This window comes from Aedes aegypti, chromosome 3 (genome assembly GCF_002204515.2).
Source record: "Aedes aegypti strain LVP_AGWG chromosome 3, AaegL5.0 Primary Assembly, whole genome shotgun sequence".
Classification (NCBI taxonomy): Eukaryota; Metazoa; Arthropoda; class Insecta; order Diptera; family Culicidae; genus Aedes; species Aedes aegypti.
The window spans coordinates 80,418,393-80,444,808 of record NC_035109.1 but is presented as its reverse complement, the minus strand read 5'-3'; the positions used below and the strand labels follow the sequence as shown (position 1 = coordinate 80,444,808).

At 40.2% G+C, this 26,416-nt stretch overlaps 2 protein-coding genes across 3 annotated transcripts in view; both read right to left on the bottom strand.

Moving 5' to 3' along the window:
* Nucleotides 1-783: 783 nt before the first annotated feature.
* LOC5578018 (60 kDa SS-A/Ro ribonucleoprotein homolog) lies at nt 784-13,395 on the bottom strand. Its single transcript, XM_001656707.2, has 6 exons — nt 13,250-13,395; nt 12,626-13,162; nt 2,748-2,940; nt 1,885-2,688; nt 1,334-1,694; nt 784-1,262 (listed from the first exon to the last, which is right to left on the bottom strand). The coding sequence occupies exons 2-6, from the start codon at nt 12,845-12,847 to the stop codon at nt 1,118-1,120; spliced, it is 1,725 nt and encodes a 574-aa protein (XP_001656757.2). The 5' UTR covers nt 12,848-13,162; nt 13,250-13,395; the 3' UTR covers nt 784-1,117.
* A 9,470-nt stretch (nt 13,396-22,865) lies between these two features.
* LOC5578019 (dual specificity mitogen-activated protein kinase kinase hemipterous) overlaps nt 22,866-26,416 on the bottom strand; it is a 46,989-nt gene continuing 43,438 nt past the window's right edge. For both annotated transcript variants that reach the window (XM_021851955.1, XM_021851956.1), the window contains exon 9: nt 22,866-24,747. In XM_021851955.1, coding sequence (XP_021707647.1) covers nt 24,606-24,747 — 142 coding nt within the window. In that variant the 3' untranslated portion in view covers nt 22,866-24,605. The remainder of the gene's footprint in view (nt 24,748-26,416) is intronic.

The window sequence follows — 26,416 nt, the reverse complement described above, 5'->3', positions numbered from 1 at the left end:
TATTGTATTCAAAATAAACTGCTATAAAAACCTCAGTGTTCAGAGCAGTTTTTCCAAAGCTGCTGATAATTCTAAACACAAGACTTTAGTTATTTCAAATGTCTGCAACTTTTTCTGGCATAAAATTTCACTTCAAAGGCTTTTTATGTTTCGGTGTGATGCAATCGCAATTGCATATTTGCTGGGATGTTCATGTAAGGCTTTGCGCATGATTGATACAAACACAGAGAAATAAGTACAAAACTCAGCAATGACAGAATAAGAAGACCGTCTTCTCGAGTCTCGTCTCCGGAAAAGACTATAACAAATGTTTATCCTTATTTCATGTGATAGTCAAAAAATTATAAAAAAGTCTACGTTACGGCTCATACAAAACTTTACTTTTTTTTCATACAAAAAGTGTTGTGGAGGGGGGTAGGGGGTTGAAAATGTTCAATTTCAGCGTTACGTAATGAATGAATACTGCCTCATACAAAATTAATGTTAATTTGATGGTTTTGCAAGTGCGCGGAATTAGGCATTCTTCTGCGCGGAATATGGAAAAGCGTTAAAAAAATGCGCAGAATTAAGCAATTTCAACGAGTGAACTATTTCAAAAAAATCACAATTGTAACGTGTGAATACAGTCTAGTTTATATTTTTGCCATAATCTAAAACAGATTTGCTAGCGATCCACCCATAAAGCTTTTTTGTTGATGCAATACTAATTTTTAATTAAGCATTTAAAATGTTTTATTCGTTAACTGCGCTGAATTACGGCACTTTACGGTAACACAAAATAAATTTGCTTCAACAAAATACTAATCAGAATATCCGGGATTACTTAGCTTATCAAGCGGTTTTTCTTAATGTGTAACAATTTCATTAAAATATGCCCTTACCCATTAGTTTTATGATGCATAGACATTTATAAGAATTCAAATATTAAATCTAATGCATCAAACTACCCTACCACATAGCGCAAACTAAAAAGAATAACCATTACTACTTGAAGTATCTCATACCCAGGAGACCAATGCTTACAAAAAAGTTCAAAATATGATTAATTAGACTTCATCTTTCCGGGTACTTACAATTGACGACTTGCCAACATATCTTATGCCGACCATGATGCAGTTTACGTAAAATGGTGCTTTACGTAGGCATCGATGACCTTCGGCGTTTCCTGGGAGCATCCCACTAATTCTAGCACTCCCTTGGTGTTCTTCATATTGAAGTGGTGCAGATCTTGCTGATGGCGGCTCAAACTAACGACGACGTATCTGCGAACGAATACAGCAAAGTACGGTTAATGTAAGACCCCAAGAAAAACCTAACCGCAAAAAAAACCAACCGAGCCTTCTGCTTCATGGTGTGGTTGTACGAGTTGAGACTGAGCACCGGCGATTGGCGCTTCGGATTCACGCGTATCAGCGAGTCGACAATCGTGATGAACACGTCCACGGGCATCTTGTTCTCGGTTGCGTACTCGATCGGTTGCGTCAGCTTGACTTTGGTCTTTTTGCTAGCGTGATTCTGGATGTGATCGCACGCTTTGAAGAAATCCATCTCCCGGGTGAGGTCCACTTCGACCAGCTCTTCGGGGTGGTCGGTGAACGAGAGGATCTTCATGTGCGACTCGCGCTTGAACATCGGTAGAGTCAACAGGACGTAGGCAGCCTGGCAGGACATCAGACGGTTGCCGAATACGCGTTCTGAAATGAAACAAGGTCATCAAAATCACCTTCACGAGAGACAGGGTAAGGAACTAGTTGGGAATATTCATGATTCATTTCGGCATGAGAGGTTTTTCTCGGCCGAATCGTCTGAAATTTTACAATTAGAAGTATTTCGAATGCCAAAGTGAATCGGCTCTCTATACCGTGCGTAGGGCGGTCTACTTACTCTTCGACTGTTTCGATCTCAGATCCAGCGTCACCAGGTACCGCAATCCGGTCCGCTGGTAGTTCAGCATCGATTGGTTCAGCGCTGCGTAGAACTGTTTCATTACTGTTGGGTTCGCTTTGGAGTTTTTCAGGGCCAGATTGTTGTTGGTATGAATAGATTCCTTCACTGCATTCAGATACCGTTGGCGTTCCTCGTACAGACGCATCACCTGATAGATGAAAATCGGGTGAATCTTCGATTCGGTCACCGAAGTCATGCGGTTCAACACCTTGCCGTACGCCACGGACAATGGCGTATCGGTTTCCTTCAACAGCTTGTAATCCTGCAGAACTAGGGCGGCATGGACAAGATCCCGATAGGACATACGAGGGAACAGGCTCTCCCACACTGGAGCTGCTCGATACAACTGCGAAGGCACCAGCTCAAACGAATACTGATAATTTTTAATGCCATCACAAGCATGTGCAGCGTCATTAACTCTTTTGAACTCCTTCATACGTAGAAACATATTCAGTGCTTCGCTTTTGACTTGAGGCTCGTCTTTCAGATCGTCGTTTGCTTTCTCATCATTTGTTTCCGACTTCTTAGCTTTGGCGGGACGTTTCACGCCTTTGCCACCGCATGCAGCATCCAAAACTTGCATTTTAGCTTCATCCGCCAGTTTGATGTGCGCCATTCTGATGATGTCTTTGTGGCCCCATTCGTGCCATCCGCGATCAGTCGCCAGCAACTTGGCCAGCTCTTCGGCCGAGTGTTTGTCATACCACTTGGTAACAGCCACTTTCATGCCATGTCCGAAACCTGTAAAATAATTGACACTGTATTTTAACCGTTTTGAACGATCAATTCATTTTCAATACCCTTTCCGGCGGATTTCGTTGCCAACGTTTGATAAAAATGCACGAACTGGAACAAATCTTTCGACTCCTTAATCAGAGTAGGCACCACTTCGTACACTTTATGTTTCTCCTCGGGCTTGGTGCAGATACGTGCTATGAAGGCCAATACGAATAGGCACTCGTCGTTGCGCACCAGGGATCCACTGTTCATGACCTGCAAGGATAAATCAGAATCACAGTTTTAATGGATTGATTTATGACGTAGAAGAAATATACTTGAAACATTTTAAATATTTAATCATTTGTAAATCTTCAACTGAGAAAAGCGAACTGGCTAAATTGGGGTACTCTAGGCAGGTCGTCAATCGAACTACTAACTGCATCATGAAAACTCACACCACAGTATATTAAATTCACCGGAATTACTCCGGCCCCCGGAACATTCGTGTTGCCACCTTTAGAAACTAGATATTTGTACGAGTATGCTGACAGAAATTTATTGAAAACCGTCAAGTGATCGCTGAGCGACGAGTTTTTCTTTTCACATGCCTATACTGCCGTGAATCGCAAGTCAGTCCCATCTGCATTTTTGTCAAAATTGAGTTGAGCTCAGTTTTCAACATATTTTTCAATGCCCTTTCAGCTGCACTAATGATACAATATACTTTGTTAGGAAAAAATAAGAAAAAACAGCAAGTCAAGTTGTCCCATAATGAAAAGTAACCGCATATCAGTCCCACTAAAGAATTGCGCACCGTGTAACACAAAAATGAACCGTGTTCTGATCATGTTTATATTTTTTTTTTGGATAGATATCATAGTGAAAAGCAAATTGTAAAAGTTTCATCAAGTTTGGAACATGTTCAAATCTTCTGGAATTTTTTGAATATTCGTATGGAAAACGAGTTTGTAAACTTCTAAGTCGATTTTCTCAATGCCTACTTTTTACAGATGGGACTGACTTGCGATTCACGACAGTTATATGAGTTAAAGATTTAGGAAGAAAGGTATAAAAATTAACAATTGCGTCGGCAACTCGGATTATGGACGTTTGATCGCTTCTTTTCCTTTTTCCGGATATCAGCTTCATTAAGGCTCAAGAATCCATCATTCAATCATCGAAAATTAAAAACCAGTTTTTTCGTTCAAATTTCAATCAATCCTTATGAAAATCTATCATCGTATTTCAGGTAGCAAGTGCATTACAATGATAAATTTTTTTGAACATTGCTTCAATTTTGAGCAAAAAAAAAACTGGTTTTGAAAATTTGTAAAACGATGATGGTTATTTTCCTCTTAAGTTGATTCGGAACTTGCATGCCAATCGGACATTATTAAAGTGGGCTTCGAAAGAGAGGTGCCGGTTGAGGGTGACGCCAACGATCTTAACGGTTTTCTTGTTTGGCATGGCAGTACCGTTGACCGTGATCGGCTTTTTTGTGGTTGGTATTTCGAATTGCAGTTGTGTACAGGCATTATATTTTATCCCATCTTTCGATCATCTGAGCATGATATGGATCGAATTGTGAGATAACATCTTAGAGCTCTGTGATCAATTTTTCGTCAGTTTCTTATGCTCAGATGAGTCATATTGAGCTAAGCAATCCACGCGTTTGATTTACTTGGGGTAAACACCATGGGAAACAAACACATTAGACAATGAATTGATCGGTAATTAAAAAAATTATTGGAGTACGTTTTCTCGAAATTATTAGAAAACACTTAGTTCATTCTGACTAAAAATTGACCAATTTTTATTGAAAACCTAAATTTAGGGAAATAAAACCATATAATTACATTGAATTGATACAGTTGTTGCAATAAATAAAAATAACTTTAATTGATATTCAGAAGGAGCCCGTATCTTGATTTCAATTCATTTGCATATTTACACTTCAACATTTGAGCGTTATCCAATAATTATGTATCAACAGCTATCCCCGTGTCGAACTCTGATTAGTTCACGTACAACTTGTGGCATATGGGAATCCAGTCAATTGAACATGATTCCTAGTGGAAACAATCACAATGCGTTCACTCCAAATTGCACCGAAATGAAAATAATGTTGAAAAGACGTTAAGCTTGAATGACATAAGTTACGAAGCTTCATAAATGCGGTTCACCGCATTACGTGGAATCTTTCAAAACCTTCCCACAAGAAAACCGCGTATGTAAGTATTGGAAAATAAAAAAATGCTCATGGAACAAATGGTCATACTGTTTGGATTTCCCTGATAACTAGACAGCTGAAATATATTCACTATGTAAGTGTGCAAGAGGAACTTCCCGGTCACTCTATAGCAAAAAAAAAAGGAGTTTTGCTCTTGGGAATACTGTTATTTTATTATAAAAAATAATACAAGCACAACATTGTTGTACAAGGAGAAGCTTGTGTCTTTCAGAAATACTAGTTTTCATCGCTTGAAAATCGCTTTTCTGACCCCAGTTTACAAATATTCCACAATGATTTCTCGCCACACTTGGTACCAAGGATGGAAATCTAGTAATCATGATAAAACAAATGATGCATCGTGGTTGTTCTTTATCATGCGATCATAACAACAACGATAAACCCTTAGTCGTCAAGCCATCACAACAAACTCCGCTCCGCGAAAAATGAATCGCTCGGCCTGTGAGCTGACGATCAATTGTTCGCGAATCAAAGTCATAATTTTAGAGGATTTTTCTGATTGCACTCCACGATTTGTCTCCTAGCTTGACGTGTTCAATCAGAAAGTCAATCGTGCATGGTATGTGAGAAAGTTTATCCGTGAATTTTAAATTGATTCGCATTAATCGCAACTTGTTACAATATCCGACAAACCCTTTGTCCTACGACAAACAGTTTATCGGATGCTCGATATATCCATGATTAGCGCGCGTGGTGAGGTGCTGAAATCATGTTGCTGCAAGAGCGATGGCCCTCTTGGACCATTCAAATACCGTGTTGTTTGTCGTTAGAGCTGATTTTTTTCCATCCTTGCTTGGTACATTCCAAAATTGCTTTACAATCACTCGTTGTTAATTCTGTAAAGAAACGTTGAAAAATGGTTTAATAAAAACAAATACTTAAAAAGGTAAATTGTTCCAAATCACTATAAAGTCTTGAAAGCTGTTATCTTTTCTTATTATTTCAGAGCGTTCTTGGATTACAGATAATATCTTTCCGTTATCCAAAGATGATCTCGTTCATCAGATGAGATTGCAATGCCTGGTTGTGTAGTCTTGCGCATTCGGTTGCTTAGATTTCAAAGCCTACTTTGTTTTCCCATTTGGCGACTGCATTTACGGCTGCCTGCAATTTTCGCCTGACCATCTTCGGGTGTACCCCTGTGGCTAGCATAAGATGTTGTCAGCGTAGACCAGTTTTAGAGTCATCATTCAGGACGCATAATCCTGTTTCGGTTGCAGTTTCAAAAATCGCGGAATCTCTGGCGTTGTTAACGCCACTGCCCCAAGTAGTATGGTAACCGTTGCCGTCTCCAAGGATAATCTTTGGGTCAGGTATCTTATCGAAAGTATCGATCAGTCGGTTTTTTAGATTATCTAATTTACCGTTGAGAAGGTAAAAGCTAACAATTGCCATTGGGAAAGGCCACGAAATTCTAATAGCTGCAATGGGTAGATCGGTGTCCAGTTGTAAGACCTCGTATGGAATTTCGTTGCTAGTCCCTAACGCAAACGAGTGGTAGAAATTGGACCTTCGAATTGCGTGCCAGGAGTACTTTTTCCCAATCTGCTGTTCATAATATCTACAGAGGCTTTATGGGTCTCCTGTAAAGCGATGACCAGGGGCTTGTGTTGATTTACCAACATTTCCAGGTTCGACAAATTGTTGAGAAAGCCGTCGATGTTCCACTGGAGAATCAGCGGAGCGTTTCGATTGACATTGGGGTGCGAGTGCGTACTGGAGTCGGCTCAGAGAAGCTTGAAGAAGGGGAAACTGCTGTGATGCAACCTTTATCTGCGTTGTTATCTATCTCGGATCCTATTTCACCCGCCGAGCGTTAAGGTCGGTTCATCCGTTCCAGTCTCCATACGGCTTCTGGTCGGTTGTCGCCCCAACTAGATGGTCGGGTCTCGAGTTTTCAAACCCGAAACCTGACCCGAACCCGAACCCGACGTCCGGGTCGGGTTCGGGTTTGTAAATTTGAAATTTTTCGGGTTCGGGTTCGGGTCGGGTTTGAAGGCTATAAAATTATCGGGTACGGGTCGGGTTCGGGCTTACAAAAAGTCGGGTTTAGGTCGGGTTTGGTGAGAATTGTGAACAGAATAACAACCTATAACCTTCCCTATGCATCAGAAACGATAAATTTACCATCTTTTCGGATTTTATTCGAGTTTTTCATGCAAAAAAATTTTGGGTTTCGGGTCGGGTTCGGGCTCACTCAGCGAAAATATTTCGGGTTCGGGTCGGGTCCGGGTTTGCTTTTTAGTTACTGTCTCGGGTTCGGGTCGGGTCCGGGCTTGAAGAAATAAAATAAGTCGGGTACGGGTCGGGTTCGGGTTTGAAAAATGTGAATCCCGACCATCTCTACCATATTCCTCATCGTGATTGGATCGCCTAGTAGGGGAAGACGGGGTAAGAGCGCCCGCCGGGGTAAGACGGACCACCTTCAGTTTGGCATGAGAACGGCGATTTTCTTGAAAGTTCAACAAGCACTTTGCATAAACACAAGATTTTTGACATTTCAAAGCATTCAGGGTGATACCAACATTTTTTTTTTTTCATAACAAGTGTCAAAAACAAAGTTTTTGCTTGTAGATACTGAATTTGATCTAATTTTAACAGATGCTCACTTAAGGGTTTCGGAAGGGATTTTTTTGTCAAAACATAACAAATTACCCGTCAATGCTTTAACATAAATGTGAAATATGCTTCAGTGAAGTGAAATATGAATTGTAAATTTTTAGATTTGAAATAAGGCTCTACTTGTGAAAATTGCGCAAGCGGGGTAAAACCGACTACTGTTGATGGGGTAAGACCGCCACCACTAATTTATACCAAATATAATGTCTAAACTATTTTAAAAGTTGTAACTTCGTTGTACATTACTATTAAAGTTAAATAAAATCAATTTTGTTAAAAATACAAACTACATTCGCATATTTTTGAAAAATATGGGTGTCTTAAGGTAATGATAAGTATATATCTAAGTTTTTTGATATAATTAACTCTTAAAATGATTCAGTATCCACTTTAATCAATGTAGAATTCATAAAACAATATACTTTTTAGAATAACAGGGAACTGATATAATTTTTCGCAAAATTGTGAACGAAAATCGAGGGGGTCGCTTTTACCCCGTGGGTGGGCGGTTTTACCCCGTCGCTAAAAATAATCGTGATAAGAAATCACTTTTTCAAACTTCAAGGAATAAATATTTTTTTACAAATACAAAGCCTGTGATATTTTTTGATCATGCCCAAGGCTTCAAAAAAAGACATGCTGCATCGAAAAAGGATTCATTGATTCTTGATTTTGACATGTGAATTAAATTGCTTAGGCGGGCGGTCTTACCCCGTCTTCCCCTACGGTTGGTGTAGGAGATTTCCCATGGGTAGGGGGTTGCTGATTCGGATTTTAGCTAGAGCTCCGCCGTGGGGGGGATTGACACGACCCGTCAGAAGGGGAGATGGCTGATTGTTGTTTAGTGATGAACTTCTAGGATGGGGCTTACCGCCCGAGACCGAGAGTTCGGGGTGTCCAGGAAGCGCCGGTTGGCATGTTGCGGTTTGTATCTGATGGCTTGATGAAAAATAGCGATCTGGCTTACCCATCTTGATTGAATCCTCCAGAGAGGTTTATGCAGGCTGTCCCCCCATGAGCAAATTTTTGGTTCGACGAGAGAAGTGATCATGATAAAACAAATGATGCATCGTGGTTGTTCTTTATCATGCGATCATAGCAACAACGATAAACTCTTAGTCGTCAAGCCATCATAACAAACTTTGCTCCGCGAAAAATGAATCGCTCGGCATGTGTGCTAACGATCAATTGTTCGCAAACCGAATTCAATAAATAAAATTCAATAAAAAGGTAAATTGTTCCAAATCACTATAAAGTCTTGAAAGCTGTTATCTTTTCTTATTATTTCAGAGCGTTCTTGGATTATATCTTTCCGTTATCCAAAGATGATCTCGTTCATCAGATGAGATTGCAATGCCTGGTTGTGTAGTCTTGCGCATTCGATTGCTTAGATTTCAAAGCCTACTTTGTTTTCCAATTTGGCGACTGCATTTACGGCTGCCTGCAATTTTCGCCTGACCATCTTCGGGTGTACCCCTGTGGCTAGCATAAGATGTTGTCAGCGTAGACCAGTTTTAGAGCCATCATTCAGGACGCATAATCCTGTTTCGGTTGCAGTTTCAAAAATCGCGGAATCTCTGGCGTTGTTAACGCCACTGCCCCAGGTAGTATGGTGACCGTTGCCGTCTCCAAGGATAATCTTTGGGTCAGGTATCTTATCGAAAGTATCGATCAGTCGGTTTTTTAGGTTATCTAATTTACCGTTGAGAAGGTAAAAGCTAACAATTGCCATTGGGAAAGGCCACGAAATTCTAATAGCTGCAATGGGTAGATCGGTGTCCAGTTGTAAGACCTCGTATGGAATTTCGTTGCTAGTCCCTAACGCAAACGAGTGGTAGAAATTTGACCCTCGAATTGCGTGCCAGGAGTACTTTTTCCCAATCTGCTGTTCATAATATCTACAGAGGCTTAATGGGTCACTTGTAAAGCGATGACCAGGGGCTTGTGTTGATTTACCAACATTTCCAGGTTCGACAAATTGTTGAGAAAGCCGTCGATGTTCCACTGGAGAATCAGCGGAGCGTTTCGATTGACATTGGGGTGCGAGTGCGTACTGGAGTCGGCTCAGAGAAACTTGAAGAAGGGGAAACTGCTGTGATGCAACCTTTATCTGCGTTGTTATCTATCTCGGATCCTATTTCACCCGCCGAGCGTTAAGGTCGGTTCATCCGTTCCAGTCTCCATACGGCTTCTGGTCGGTTGTCGCCCCAACTACTCGTGGCCTCCAGTTTAGAGTCGGAATTAGGGTCAAGGTCGCAGGCAATTTCCTGAGAAAAAGCAGGTTGTCGGAACTTACCACCTAGTTTGGAGTGCATAGGATGCCCAAAAAGGTCGACAACCGGAAATGCTCTGTTTGTAGAACAACTTGGATGGAGCCAATAAGGCGCCGGGGCCCAGCGAAGAAGCGATAAAAATATCGTATTTTTCGCTGTAATCGGAGGGGAGTTTTCTTTCTGTTGCTTATTCGGTTTGATTCGACAGTCGATCTGGGTCCTTCATCAGTGGGCGATACCGGATCCTTGGACAAAGGGCCCGAAGATGCGGTGAGGTGTAAGGTGGATGATTTCTACAGAGGTGAGGAAGACTGTGTCGATCTTGGTGCGATATAGGGTGCCATATTCTAGAGATGGGCGGGTCTCGAGTTTTCAAACCCGAAACCCGACCCGAACCCGAACCCGACGGGTCCGGGTCGGGTTCGGGTTTGTAAATTTGAAATTTTTCGGGTTCGGGTTCGGGTCGGGTTTGAAGGCTACAAAATTATCGGGTACGGGTCGGGTTCGGGCTTACAAAAAGTCGGGTTTAGGTCGGGTTTGGTGAGAATTGTGAACAGAGTAACAACCTATAACCTTCCCTATGCATCAGAAACGATAAATTTACCATCTTTTCAAACTCGGATTTTATTCGAGTTTTTCATGCAAAAACATTTTGGGTTTCGGGTCGGGTTCGGGCTCACTCAGCGAAAATTTTTCGGGTTCGGGTCGGGTCCGGGTTTGCTTTTTAGTTATTGTCTCGGGTTCGGGTCGGGTCCGGGCTTGAAGAAATAAAATAAGTCGGGTACGGGTCGGGTTCGGGTTTGAAAAATGTGAATCCCGACCATCTCTACCATATTCCTCATCGTGATTGGATCGCCTAGTACGGTTGGTGTAGGAGATTTCCCATGGGTAGGGGGTTGCTGATTCGGATTTTAGCTAGAGCTCCGCCGTGGGGGGGCTTGACATGACCCGTCAGAAGGGGAGATGGCTGATTGTTGTTTAGTGTTGAACTTCTAGGATGGGGCTTACCGCCCGAGACCGAGAGTTCGGGGTGTCCAGGAAGCGCCGGTTGGCATGTTGCGGTTTGTATCTGATGGCTTGATGAAAAATAGCGATCTGGCTTACCCATCTTGATTGGATCCTCCAGAGAGGTTTATGCAGGCTGTCCCCCATGAGCAAATTGTTGGTTCGACGAGAGAAGTGATCATGATAAAACAAATGATGCATCGTGGTTGTTCTTTATCATGCGATCATAGCAACAACGATAAACTCTTAGTCGTCAAGCCATCATAACAAACTTTGCTCCGCGAAAAATGAATCGCTCGGCATGTGTGCTAACGATCAATTGTTCGCAAACCGAATTCATAAATTTTGGAAGATTTTCACGCTTTCACTCTACGATATGACTTCTAGCATACCATTTTTGATCCTAAAGTCAATCATGCATGGAATGTGAGAAAGTTTATCCGTGAATTTTAAATTGATTCGCATTAATCGCAACTTGTTACAATATCCGACAAACCCTTTGTCCTACGACAAACAGTTTATCGGATGCTCGATATATCTATGATTAGCGCGCGTGGAGAGGTGTTGAAATCATGTTGCTGCAAGAGCGATGGGCCTCTTGGACCGTTCAAATACCATGTTGTTTGTCGTTAGAGCTGATTTTTTTTCCATCCTTGGGCATTTTGATTTTGTACGAACGAGATTTAGCCTGAGCTTCGCTGCGGAAGGGCTTAATGCAGCTCGCCGGGAGGAATAGTTAAAACCAAAATGACAATGAACTAAGTTATCAAAATCTGCCACATCACAGCAGTTTTAAATAGTTCATGCTTTGATGGGAATCTCGAAAAGTGGTATTGTAGCTAACCCTGCTAATTACAGATGTAAAAGGAGAAAACACATTATATTTTCCGGACGTATATAATGTATTCAAATTATGTGACAATAAATACTTGAGCTTGCTTGTTTCGACCTAAATTGTGAGTTCGTGGCTATATATAAATCATTGAAATTTCCAACAAGTAACAATCATTTTTGTTCTGAACCATTACATTTAACTTTGTACACTTTCCACAGTAGAACAGTAGTATTGTAGTAGAATTTCATTGCATTCTTTCCAGTAAACGATTACAATTGCACTGAGCCGTGTTTGGAAACAATTGTTTGACATCGGTTTGTATCAGTACCATTCACTGCAAAACTGGAAAAAATGCAGGTTATCACTGATCTAAGCTTGAAACGATAGAAATAAGCACACCACCTTATATGAAAGATCAAAACTGAAATCTTGTCCTGTTTTGGAACAAAACATTCCTGGTAGACAATATAATAACTTCTGGTCACTTTTGTCTAAGCTAAGCTAATCTAAGCTTAACACAACAGGTTGATCTTTTCCATAGAAATCTCCATAACAACTTTGAATGGAGTATGTACGGCCAAATTGCTTCCACATTATTTAAAACTATCGATGACATAGGATGATATTAAATATCATAAATCATATCAAACAAATTTTATCATAATTGACTTCGATTAAGCATGGAAACCAAAACTTCACATCTCCGGAAGGCTTAAACCTGCAAATTGAATCCAAATTTGCCTACGTCTGCCATGATATGCATCTGAATGTAAACATTGGAGATTTAAACAAAACGCGAGACGCCTTTATGTTGCTGCACTAAGCATAAGCTAGCATAAGAGAAACGTACAAGTAGAAAGCACTGCATTGTTATGGCATAGCGTTGCTGATGCTATTGTGGCTATTATGAGCAAAGATGGCACCCTTCCCACTTAACCCCCAATAGGTAAAAAGCTATTGGATTCGTCGTCTTACCCGCACGATTATGTCCACCGGTTGTTCCTTCAACGAGACGGCCTCCGCTGCCTTCCGGACGGCCGGATCATCCCCATTGGCAGCTGCTGCTTCCGCCAGGGTTCGGATCGGAGCCAAAATGCGACATCCTTCGTCGAAGTCGAATGGCCTGTTCTTTTGGATGTAGAATGGCTGATCGGTACCCAGGTAAAGGTACCTCACAATCAAATCGGAGTTATTCATTGTGGCGTGTCCACTATCTCGGAGATGTTAGATCCAAAGGAGTCACGACTTCGATCCAAATGAATTCACCGCACAATACTTTTCACTTCACAACCTACAGCTTGGCTCGCACTGAATGTGAAATAATAATACACACTGCACTGTTGATGATGGGATAGAAGAGGGGCCAGTACTTTTCACTCTCGCTAAGCTCTGTGCTAGATAGATGTACGTAGCTGCAAACTCGTTGCTAGTCTTCTTCCTTGACGTCGTCGTTGTCGAGTTTCACCGAAATGGGATGGGAAAGCACAGTTCTATGGCCCGCGATAGGTACAACTATAATAGATTGAAAGCAAAAGAATGTGATTAGGTAGAATATCTTTGGAACAAAATGGTCAGACCACAAAAAAGTACAATCCTTACCAGGTAACATCCGCAGGTTTGCAAATTGTATGGAGAGAAGATGCTTTCGTCGCCGCCGTCGTCTTCGAAACAGCGATGTTGGTTGTAAGCCCCCGCACAAAATCGACAACACAGACAAGGCAACAATCATTTATTACGTAACGCTAAAACATTCCGTCCTCCTCCTCTTAATAAAGCTTTTTGTATGATTTCTTTATTTTTTTATGAATCACAATGCTTGAGTCTACCCTTGTTCTCTCCCTAAATCATTAGGTAATTTATGGACGGCGCTCACCACATTTCTAGAGATGGCACAAAATAATGGATTATTTCGCTTAGTCGATCAAAAAAGATATAATCGACGCAACCTAGATTTCTCGCACGATTTATGATAGGGGATGGTACACAAATTATGTCACGCTAAATTTCAACTATTTCGACCCCCCCCCCCCTTTGTCACGTTTTTTGTATGAATCCTCCGAAAATTTTGTAAGGCTTATCACGCTTGGCTTGACCCCCCCCCCCTTGGGGCGTGACGTAATTTGTGCCCCTGAGGCAAAAAAACTTAATAGTTTCTTAAGGAATAATTATGATTTGGCGCCACAACGATTATTGTTGAAATTTGTAAGTTTTACTTATGATTTTGGTGAAGAATTTCAGTAATGAATTTCATAAGTCAATCAATGAAATTCGGTAATAAACGCAATTATAATAACTCAAATCGAACTATCAATCGATAATGTTGTTCGCCTTTTATTTCAGGCGTGCATAAAAATTGACATGTTTTGATAACATGTGATCTGTATTCGATTAACTTGTAGCCAACATCGAAAGCGGAGTAGTTCTTCTAGCGATTGCTATGATAAATATTTCAAGTAATTGTTGTTAAAGAACTCAAAGCTCTCACTTATGAAACTTAAGATCCCATTTTCGAAATTTTTAAGCGTGCAATGAAACCATAATTTGGCTGGTTCATAAGTCTTGATTTATGGAAAACCTAAGTATTTTTGCCTCAATATAGTGATCAAGTGTTCTTCTTCTTCTTTCTGGCGTTACGTCCCAACTGGGACAAAGCCTGCTTCTCATATTAGTGTTCTTATGAGCACTTCCACAGTTATTAACTGAGAGCTTTCTTTGCCGATTGACCATTTTTGCATGTGTATATCGTGTGGCAGGTACGAAGAACTCTATGCCCTGGGAATCGAGAAAATTTCCTTTACGAAAAGATCCTCGACCAGCGGGATTCGAGCCCACGACCCTCAGCATGGTCATGCTGATTAGCTGCGCGTTTACCGCTACGGCTATCTGGGCCCCCCATCAAGTGTGTAGTTCGTAATTTCTGAACAAATTAATGAATATTTAAACATTCAAACCATCACCACTGGGAGATAGAAGTTGACAGTAAGCCCACACGTTTAAAAAGATTGAATTCCCGGATACTTCCAGGTTTAAAAAAAAAATCACAGGTTCAATAAAAACTCTAAAATACGTAGAAAATTAACGACAAGCTAATTTTATATGACTAAAAGTTTATTTTCAAGATTAGTTTTGAAGCACATAGATCCATCACTCAATTATTCAATCAACAAAATTAAAAACCATGGTATATCGTGATTAAGGGTTGTTTAAAAGCCACTTTTGGCGAATTATTTGGCTGATATACTGCCTACTCGTACTGAGTCTCTGGAGCGAGAGATTTCAAAATTTTATAGCACGTTTGTCGAAGAAAAAAGAAAAAAAAATATTGTTTATCTTTTGTACTTTTCTTTTTTTCTTTCTTTAAGCTTATCCAAGTTGATTTTTTGTAAGGTGCTTTAGAGTTGAACTGATGTTCTCCAGGCGCATATTAGATGATTCGATCGCATTTCCCATCTGCTCTATCGACGCTCTTATGGTTTGTATTGTTGAGCGTCGTATAAAAAGCAGAAGATTATTGGAGGCTGAAAATGCCAGCGGTATTATATGCACCTAAACACGGAAGAAGCCAAACACAGCGAAAAGCAATGAGAGAGGAATGACAACTTTAAGGATCTCCCAAATAATGAAGAATTAATTTCATTTATGTGTTCAAGTGTCGCAGTCTTCGGAATCCGGATGGGCACCGGAACGACAGAGAGAGATAGTTTGTTTTGATGAAAAAAAATCCCGCAATTTCTGAGACTATCCGGATGCCGAGGATTTCTATTAAGATTACGACACCAGGTTTGTCTCCTTTGAAAATCGCCCATAAGAACAATCCTGCTGCAATTCAAAATTTATCACTTCTTATTCTATCATGCCTAACAAATTACATCGTTGGCCCTGTTTTTGTTTTGGGGTAAAGTCCATTTTGATGCGGCTGACATAAATATCACATATACCACCCTTTCGACAGCTTTGACAGCCGCTGTGAGCTGTTTGATGACACATGGCTTACAAACACTGTGGTGAAGCGTTATATACACATATACGGCTTATATCAGTGCTCAAGGTCACAGTGCCTATAAGCACTTGAAAATGTTATATGGAGCCTGTTGGCACTGAGAATCCGTTAAGCGTCTTATATATCGCTTATAACAGTGCTTAGTGGTTACCTGGGCAGTACTTACACATTGAGGATGCTACTGATCCCGAGTAGTGTCTGTTGGTCCCCTGTGTAAGTACAGCTGTTCTTGCAATAACGGAGTAGCAACTGCGGGCGGTCAATCATGCTCATGCTCATGCTCATTGGCAGCTCGAGTCCGTGGGGTGACGCCTACAGAATAATGGCTAAGAAAGACCATAGGTGCCCCGGCGTCCCAAGAGAAATCGCCCGAGCTGCTGCGAATGATAATCGATGTACTCTTCCCACATCACCCCCACAAGCCTATGGCCTCCTGCGCCGTATGCGGCAGACGAAGGAGGAGAAGTGGCAAGGGTGACGAACGAAGAACTGGCAGAAGTCGTGAAATCATTTGCGTCAAACGAGGCACTGGGACCCGATAGTATCCCGAATGTTGCCTTGAAAGCGGATCCGGACATGTTCAGAACCACGATGCAACGCTGCATTGATCGAGGAATCTTCAAGGATGTATGGAAGCGACAGAAATTGGTGCTACTACCAAAGGCGGAGTAACCACCAGGTGATCCGTCGGCGTATAGACCTATCTGTCTACTAGATGCGATGGACAAGTTGTTGGAGAGGTTGATCCTCAACAGACTAGTACCGTACACGGAAGGTGCGAACGGCTTGTCCAACAACCAGTTTGGATTCAGAAAAGGTAAATCTACTCTGAACGCCATCCAGTCGGTCGTTCAGACAGCTGAGCATAAAAGGAGCGGCATCCGTTACTGCGCGATTGTCACTCTGGATGTGAAGAATGCGTTCAACGGCGCAAGCTGGGAAGCGATAGCCCACGCACTTCACCGCCTAAAGCTACCGGTGCAGTTGTGTAAGCTTCTAGAAAGCTATTTTGATGGTATGATTCTACCACTGTATATGACACAAAGGAGGGACAGAAACGCGTTAGAATTATCGCGGGAGTACCTCAAGGTTCAGTTTTAGGCCCGCTGTTATGGAATGCGATTTACGATGACGTACTGAGCCTGTCCCTTCTTGTTAAGATTGTTGGCTTCGCCGACGATATCACCCTAGTGGTCTATGGTGAATCGATGGAGGAAATAGAGTAAACAGCAGCGCACTCTCTTTCCATAGTTGAGGAAAGGATGAAGTCTAGGAAACTAGGACTAGCCAATCACAAGACTAAGGTGTTTGTGGTCAACAGTGGCGCGGGAAGTGGGTAGGACAGGTAGGACATGTCCTACGCACAAAAATACCTGGGTAGGACAGTCAATGGATTGTCCTACCCATGATTCAACACGAAGTAACATAATTTTTACAGCCAGCCGTAGATGTTCTTGGTAAAATTGCCATCAGCATTTATGGAAGTATTTCTTGACGAATGACTGGATTGCAGGAAGAACTATCAAGCAATTTTTAAAGAATCGTTAGAGCAATTTATGGATTAACCCAAGACCGGTAGCATCGTGTACTGAGTATACGTATCTTAAACAAAGCTCGCTTGTTATACACAGCACTAGTGTAGTACTGCTGGCTATGGCTGATGATGCTCTTGATTTCTCAAGTCATTCTTAAGGAAGAAGCTGTTGACGATCTGTTGAGCAATTCCTACAGAACTCCCGAAGCACATTCCATAGAAATTCTCTGCATTACCGCAAGAGATTCTTGATGAATTATTAGAAAATGATAAGATTTTTCATTTTCCATGATTCATCAAAAATAGAGTATTTTTATTTCATATATTCTTCTTTCTGACGTTACATCCCAAATATGACAAATCCTTGTTCTCATCTGTTCTTAAACGCACTTCGACAGTTATTAATCGAGAGCTTGTTTTGCCAATTAGCCAGTTTTGCATGTATCTATCGCATGAAAGGTACGAAGACTCTATGCCCAAGGAAGTCGAGAAAATGTCCTTTACGAAAAGATCTTCAACCGGCGGCATTCAAACCCACGAAACTCAGCTTGGTCTTTCTGAGTAGCCGCTTCGGCTACCTAGGTTCATAAAAAGAGAGAATATTGTGGAGAATTTTTGTCGGAAACATTAGAAATGCTTGCAGAATTGTTGGAGAAATTCCAACGAAATATTAGATGGAGTTCCTGCACGTTGAACCATTTACCAATAAAATTAAGATTGTAAAGTAGAGTTGCAATTATTGCCTGAAAGTTTCTAGATTCGGTGATATCAAATTTATACCATTGCTATGAATCGCAAATCAAATTGAGTGGATATCATTATTCATCATATCTTCCAATGACGACTAAGACTTTTCTGAAAAAAAGAGTCCAAACATCAATCAAAAAGAGATCAGAAAGCGACTAATAAGAATCCAAGATAACAAAACAGAAACCTAATAGGAACCTGGAGATAAAATTATTTCTTATCAGATATTTCTCTGATAATATTTGAAACATACTTTTTCGGGAATTTCTCATGACATTACGACAAGTATTACTACTCGTATTTCTGTATGAATTTCTACATTATTTGCTCCAGGAATTGATTCAAGTAAAAATATTTGCTCGAAGATTTCTCCAAGAGTTCATTTCGTGATTTTCATGGAATTTCTAAGGATCCTTAAATTTCGGTTTAGGAAATTAGGAAATCTACTAAAGATAGCCACAGTAATTACCTCAGATGTTTCATCAAGACTTCCTCCAAAGATCCTACAGATTTTTTTTTTTTTTCAAGAAAGTAATCCAAGAATTTATTCAATGATTCAACCATCCAACTCCAAGATTCTCGGTAAGAACATTTGCAAGAATTCAAACAGTATTTTATCCAGGCATTTTCCACAAAGTTGTCGTTCAAATTTGCTTTAAGATTCTTTCAGGAATTCTTCCATGAAACTTTTGAGAATTTTCTAAAATCTTTAAAAAAATCGGCTTTATTTCAGGGGCGCCTCCAAGAAAGTGTCATGATTTTTTTCAGATATTAATAGATTTTTTCATATATCTTGGGATGAGTTACAAATATAAAACCCTTAATAATGTCTAATGAATCCTGATTGAGTTCTAGAGTAACCCTTGAATAACTCCCACAAGGTTGGGTGTAAGAACTTCTAGACTATCGAGGAAATCTTTGAGGAATTCCTAAGCAAATTGCTTGTTGCTATCCTACAGGAATTCCTTGAAAACTATTGGATAGGTTTCCTAAAAAAATTGTATAGGATAGAGCGGAAGAATCATTAAAATGATTACAGAAGTATTATCTGGTGTGAAATCCTAAATAAAGAAATCTAAAGCAAGATCTCTAAAGCAGCTCTTTCTCGAATAAAAGAAAAAAATAAAAAAAAAAGTGTGAAATAGATGCGTAATAGTTTCTGATTTTTTTTTTCTAGAGCTGTTAAATTTAGCAGCAGGATTCACTGCAAGCAAAATAAGGAAGAAAGTGACTTAAGCTACCATTTTGATTAAAATACGAACTTTAGAGACCTACCGTCAAAATGCATTAATAGGTCTCTTACAAGAGATCTGCTTACAGTTGCAAGCTCTGTTAAGAAATCTTTCGAATCTTTCAAAACTCTGCGAAGAATACAAAGAAAAAAAAACAAATTCACTGCATTTTTATGTTTTTATAGGGAAATTATAGAACAATATCAGCTGTTGAGTCTCGCAGTTAGTTCTAGTTTTTGTCAAGTCCGTCAAAAGTAAACTGGTTCGAAAAGGACATAAATTTTTATAATATATTAAATCACTTATGAAGTTGATCATATCAATAATCTTGAAGCTTTCTCAGTCTTGTGGTAATAACTGATATGAAAACAGTCACGTCATATTTTATGTCAAGTATTCCATATTCGGGATGACGCCCAACGGGATCATCATCAAGGAAGATGTTCAATGCTTCAAATACCAGAAGAGTCCGCATCGCGTGTAAAGAGGCAACGCTCAGAGGTTGGCAGCAGAAATGGGATAACTCCACTAAAGGTAGATGGACACAGCGGCTAACACCAAATGTGTCAGATTGGTATAAAAGAAACCATGGGGAAGTGAACTTCCACCTGCAATCAGAAATATGGGTAGTCACAGAATTACTAAATTATAATTTTATAGCTTATCACAGCTTCAACCCAGACGAAACGACAGTTAGTGTAAAAAATCACAGTGGAATGAGAGAGAGGCACATAGAAAATAGTCATTAATGCATAAACTTTAGTAATTCTGTTACTATTTTTAATTCTGAGTGTGGTTGCAATAGGCAGTACCTGCATAGGTTCGGGCACTCATAATCTCCTGCGTGCCCCAATTGTGCTGGTCATGTTAGACTACCCGGATTTCATTGTTGTAAGAAATCGCATGCTCGCTACATGCGGAGGGGACGCTTTCCTCGACAATATAATTCAGAGAATGCGCGCGGATGCCGAGTGCTGGAGTGCAGTAACTACGGCTATCACTCACATTATGCTAGAAATGCGGCGCCAATGGCACGTTGACCAAGAGTCTGTAGAGGATTAGTCCTGCCGAGGCTGCTCCCTTGTAACATTGTTTAAATCGGCTAGGATAAGCAGTTTGCCTGAGATACTTCTGCTACCGTGGAGGAAAAGGTCTGTGGCCAAGGGTAATGTTTGTGCATTCTGTACACCAATTGATTATTTCAGCGAGAATTGCTCACTTACAGTGCATGGGCTGGTTTTAGCGAGTCGTCAGTGGAGCGCCATCCCCACACCCCCTAAGTTACCATCTCATGGGTCTGATTGCAGATATCCCCCTTGTAAAAAAATACCTATAGGGAAAGTGTAACAGTTATTGCCATAGTGGTTCCCTATTTGGCCATATGTGAAAACATTAACATTTTGAATATTTTTGAATGCTTTAACACTTCAGTCGTCGCGCTGTTGTATTTTGTACAACACTACTGGAAAAATCTCGCTATTCGTTCACAACAGCAGCGCGATGGTTCCGCGGACGGTGGCAAACCGCGCGACAACTGAAAGGTTAACATCAAGATTCATTTGATATCAAACTACTGAAACACACAGAATGATTAAAAATTTGAAAATACTCAAATTATCACGTATGGCGAAATAGGGAACCATTATGTCCATAACTGATACATCTACCCTACTTGTCAACTATTCGTGTATCGCGGTCAGGTATTCCCACAATAGTTGGTCTCTTTGATTAGTGCAGCGGCTGATTGGCTACTTCAGCTATCATTCTGTATCGTTATGTCGTCCTTTTATCTGCTAGCTTCTGAAACCAATCCGCTACTCAGTTCCCGTCGTTGGTTGGAATGCGGTATATGATAATCCAACACCACGTGTTTGTTTCCGAGACTGATTACCTGTATCTGGACATCTGGATCACCCAAGTTCGTGCGATAGAGCAGACTGTCGGAACATATTAGGTACATAGTGATTTGCTTTCAATCCTTGTCCCCTGTGCCCTTCCACCAATGCAATATCCTTTCGCTGCGCATCTTCTGCACCGTTCAGCCTGTTTAACCTAATCGCCGTCCATGGATGCCCTTTCCGTAGGGGTTGGACTTACCGTCCACGTCGTTGTCACACTACTCTTCAAGAGCAGCCGAAATGTTGCATCGGTAGTTAGTTTTTTTTTACACTGGAGAATCGCTTCTGGGCCCAGATAGCCGTAACGGTAAACGCGCAGCTATTCAGCATGACCATGCTGAGGGTCGTGGGTTCAAATCCCGCTGGTCGAGGATGTTTTCGTAAAGGAAATTTTCTTGATTCCCAGGGCATAGAGTATCTTCGTACCTGCCACACGATATACACATGCAAAAATGGTCATTCGGCAAAGAAAGCTCTCAGTTAACCCGTATAGGCCTGAGTGATAGCAAAAATACTGAAACCCTCACCGCTCAGAGAATTCTTGACGGATTCAAATGATTTTTTGTCTGCTCACTGGCCCACATATCTAGTTTCTAGAAGTGGCCCGAGGAACCCAGAAATATTCCTGTGGCCGGAGTTATTCCGGTGGGTCACTGGGTCAAGTCGGGTAAAAAAAGGCTATTTTTTGGGACATGCCAAGTTACCTTTATATTTTTGCAATGACAATCATTTTAATTTGCATAAATTATTAAGATCTGACATTCAACATTATAAATGAAGAGTTTTGCACCATTTAAAATATACCGGATGTGGCCATTCGGACGTAATGCCTGGAAGAACCGGCTATAGATTTGTTGGATACTAATTCGTTTCAATTCTCGAAAAGTAGAAATCAAACATAATTGTGCACTAAAATGCATTCCTATAAGCTTAGCACAGATGTTCAGATACAAATTGACCACTTTATCGTAAGTTTGAGGCGTCTCGGGATCCGAAAATGTTGATTTGTAGGATTAATCAAATGCAACACTCATAGTTATTCAATTCAAACGTTTCTCAAAAGGTTTACACTGATGCAATTTTCTTAAAATTCCGTCATGTAGTGGCCACATTATAACCGATTCCGGGAAAAAACTGTGACTTGAAATTTGCCTACCTCCAGGGGCACAAATGCATAGTACCCTTCTCACCCGACTTGACCCAATGATCCACCGGAATAACTCCGACCACAGGAATATTTCCGCGTTATTCTGTTCGCATCTAGAAACTAGATATGTGTGCCAGTATACTGACAAAAAATCATTTGAATCCATTAAGAATTTGCTGAGCGGTGAGGGTTTTAGCATTTTTGCTTTCACTCAGGCCTATACGGGTTAATAACTGTGGAAGTGCTCATAAGAACGCTAATCTGAGAAGCAGGCTTTGTCCCAGTTAGGACGTAACGCCAAAAAGAAGATGAAGAAGAATCGCTTCTGCGGTCTGGTCACACTTGGACCATCGCCAAGCACTTTCGGTGTCCATTGCTTATGGTCCAAGCTTGTCATCGTTCTTTAGGCATAGGATCATTTCATCTTATTGCTTCATTAAAAATTTCTTCTTTGGCACAATGATTGCCTTAAGGCTTTCGGATACTTGATTATTTCAAAATTTATAACAAAAAACAACTAGCGCAATTTTCTGTCGTTTTACCGTAAGGTTTTTTTATACTTTTTTCGTGTGCTTTTCGCGTCATAAATATTTTCTTGTATTTTTTTGCTTCTCACATTACTTGTTTTCAATATATATTTTTTATAGTATAATAAATGACTAAATGGTTTCTTTTTGTTGTTGTTTCGTTCATAGTTCGCTTGTTGCGCGTTTTCTTTATGATCACGGGCTCTCCACTTCCCCTTCTTGAATATATATTTTCCTACAACGTTAACCTATGCTTATTTTGTCGGTTTTTTTGTAGTTGCTTTATTTATTATTCTTTATATTTTTTCAAAGAACTCGTATTGGTATAATTCTGGATTATTTATATACAAAAATTCTTTTTCTTGTCTGGTATGCGGTGTGCACTATAATTGCAATGGCTAGCTAATATTGTAGCCGCGATGTTTAACATACTTTTTTTCCACCAATGCTGGTTTCACGAATCACAAGTCTTATTATTTTTCCATTATTTTCAACGGGGAGATGGGATGCTAAGTTTTGCTATTACGGTTGTCTATATGCGGGATGTTCTAGAGATGAAGGCATATACGTGCAAGAGCTGGGAGAGTAAATGAGCATCTTATTCAAAAAGGGGTCTCGCGTTACTATAATGCAGTCTATTTCGATAATATGTGTTGCATAAATAGAGCTTTGCTATAAATAGAGTTGTCACATGCGAACGTTACATTCCAAAAATATCATCTTCACAACAAAGAATAAAACTGAAAACCATAATTCAATCGTTTAAGTAATTGTTGTTACTATTATACTTGTTTTTGGAACAATACATATTCGCACTTTTTAAAGAGCGAGCTACAGAATGCTTCCATATTATGTACTTTTATGATGTTATTATTATTATTGAAAGATGTATAAAGGACAAGGAAGGACGAAAGCGTGGGCACGTCAAATCACAATATAGAGAACACCAAATAGAAGAAAACCATTCCAGTGTTTTTCAGCCACTTTCAAATAAAATGATTCATTTTTTTGCACATGTTTGGATCAATAGAGAAACATTTTATTTTAGAATGGCAGATCTGTTTTGTCGAAATGAATTTTTCTGCTATGATTTTCGATCTGGTTTTGGTTCTCAACTTCACATTTAATGTTTTTCTTTAAAATCAGTCAATTAACCAACATCTGTCCATAAAATGTCATGGACAGCTATCGCACAAGCAGTATAGTTTCAATCAATGAGTCAATGCAAAAATGTGAAAGAATACACAATTGTCACAAAAAGAATAGTTTTCAAAGTAATATAATTGTAAACGCAATCACTTTTCATCACTTCAAATAGTGACGATGGCGTGATAGTCAATTCTGTCATCTGATCATTGCAATGATATCGTCAGTAAATCTAGAAGTGAGATTGCTCTTTTCCATTGTCAAAATCGAACTCTGCTAGTCTGATTGTTAATCTTTTCGATGCCAGCCAGAAGCTCGTCGTTCTTAACCAAATATAGCGAAATTCGTACTATTTAATCGTGTTCGTTCTTTTAGGTGTGTCTTTTAAATACCGAAAGCAGAAAGCGCTGACACCACTCACTACATATACATTGCCCATTGAATGTATAAGCACTGACCGTCAGGAAACACAATAAGCCACAACCATTGAAGCAAACTTCTGTAAACTCCCGTACACAATACCCGCAAAATAATCGTCAACGACCTGTTTGGCGATTTTGGCATCGGCGACATTAGACGACAACGACGAAGACAGACCACGGCAAAAATAAGCGAGCCGAGCCCACAAACATCCAAATCAATCAGACCAAGCAGTGGCATCGTGAAGTGGTGTTCAATCCAGGAAGCTATACATTGATCACATGATCAGAATTTGCAGTCCCACTCATTGGTCTATCGTCCGATAGGGTCGCCTGTGCGGTTCCGGAGTGTAATGCAGGCGGGTGCGGATGTGCTGAGGAGAACCGGGAACGCTTTCGGAGCCGCGTCGGGGTGGCAGCGGAGGCGACGGAGACGCCGAGGTGAAGCTGCAAGGGAAGAAGAAGTGTGAGATGAAGATTTCATTAACTTATGACTATTTTTAACCTCTTCTACATGTTAGAAGAACAACGAACTTGGGACATTAATATTCTGAGCCAGCCTAATGTGCAATGTCATAAATATCAGTCTAATGATTTCTGCTGGCTATTTTTCATTGCACGGTGACGTAATCAGGAAATTTCTCTGTTTCCCTCCTACAGGAAATCTGAAACCAACGGTGCCAATACCTGTCAAACTTGACAGGTACTGACATCATTGTTTTCAAGTTTTGTTGAAGAGTGAAGGAGAGAGAATTTTGCCGTGAAATGCCTAATATAGGGCTCTGCATTTTGCATTTGTATGTAATTATATCGTTTACTTGCCTTTTTGTTTACTAATATCTCGGTAGGGAGAACAAATACGAATGATTGTTGTGCAGAGCCCTATAGAATGGGGGCCCAGATAGCCGTAGCGGTAAACGCGCAGCTATTCAGCATGACCATGCTGAGGGTCGTGGGTTAGAATCCCGCTGGTCGAGGATCTTTTCGCAAAGGAAATTTTCTCGATTCCCAGGACATAGAGTATCCTCGTACCTGCCTACACGATATACACATGCAAAAATGGTCAATCGGCAAAGAAAGCTCTCAGTTAATAATTGTGGAAGTGCTCATAAGAACACTAATCTGAAAAGCAGGCTGTGTTCCAGTTGGGTCGTAACGCCAGAAAGAAGAACAAGCCCTATAGATGCGCTATCTTTTTATCTTGGGTTTGGCATAATGCTATTTGGTATGAAACACATTTGGCCTAATGGCCTTTTGGTATAACAAAATATTATATTTCATCGAATGCATATTTTCAAAGAAAGGAAATAATTCTATTGCCAAATTTCTATTATGCTAAAGGACTTTATACCAAATGGCTCGGCCCCTTTTATCAGGTTAGTGGACTCGTTGTGGGCGAACCTTTATATTAAAAAAAATCCTCCTAAGATCTTTATTAAATCAAACTCCGACTTTTATTCTTCTTAAAAATAATCCCAATACATCCGACATTATTATTTCTACCATAAAAAATATCGCGACTGTGTTTTTTTTTTCTATATTTTTGATCCATACTCAAAACATGGTTCATTTTTGTGTTACACGGTGCGGATATCTGTAGTGGGACTGATATGCGGCTACTTTTCATTATGGGACAATTTGACTTGCTATTTTTTCCTACTTTTTCCGAACAAATCTTATTATCTCATTAGGTCAGCTGAAAGAGCTTTAGAAAATATGTTGAAAACTAAACTCAACTCAATTTTGACGAATATGCAGATGGGACTGACTTGTTTTTGTCAATTTAATAAACTATTAGCCCTACAAAGTGAAGTTGTGTTTTGATGCTTTTAAGATTTTTTTACGTCCAGTTTAGTACCAGAACCATAAATGCTCATTACTCAAAAACGGTGGCACCAACTCTCGTCAAAGTATTGTTTCGAAAAGCAAGTAATCAGTATTACACAAAGTACACAAATCTCAATCAGTGAGCTCTATCGCGAGAATATCATGCTTGAGTTTTTCGTGCAAAATCATTCAATTACACTCAAGCCGTGATAAATGATTTAGTCATAAATCCTGTCAAAAATTCGTGAAAACTAAATGTTGTTGTTTACTTTAGAAAGGATTACTGTAA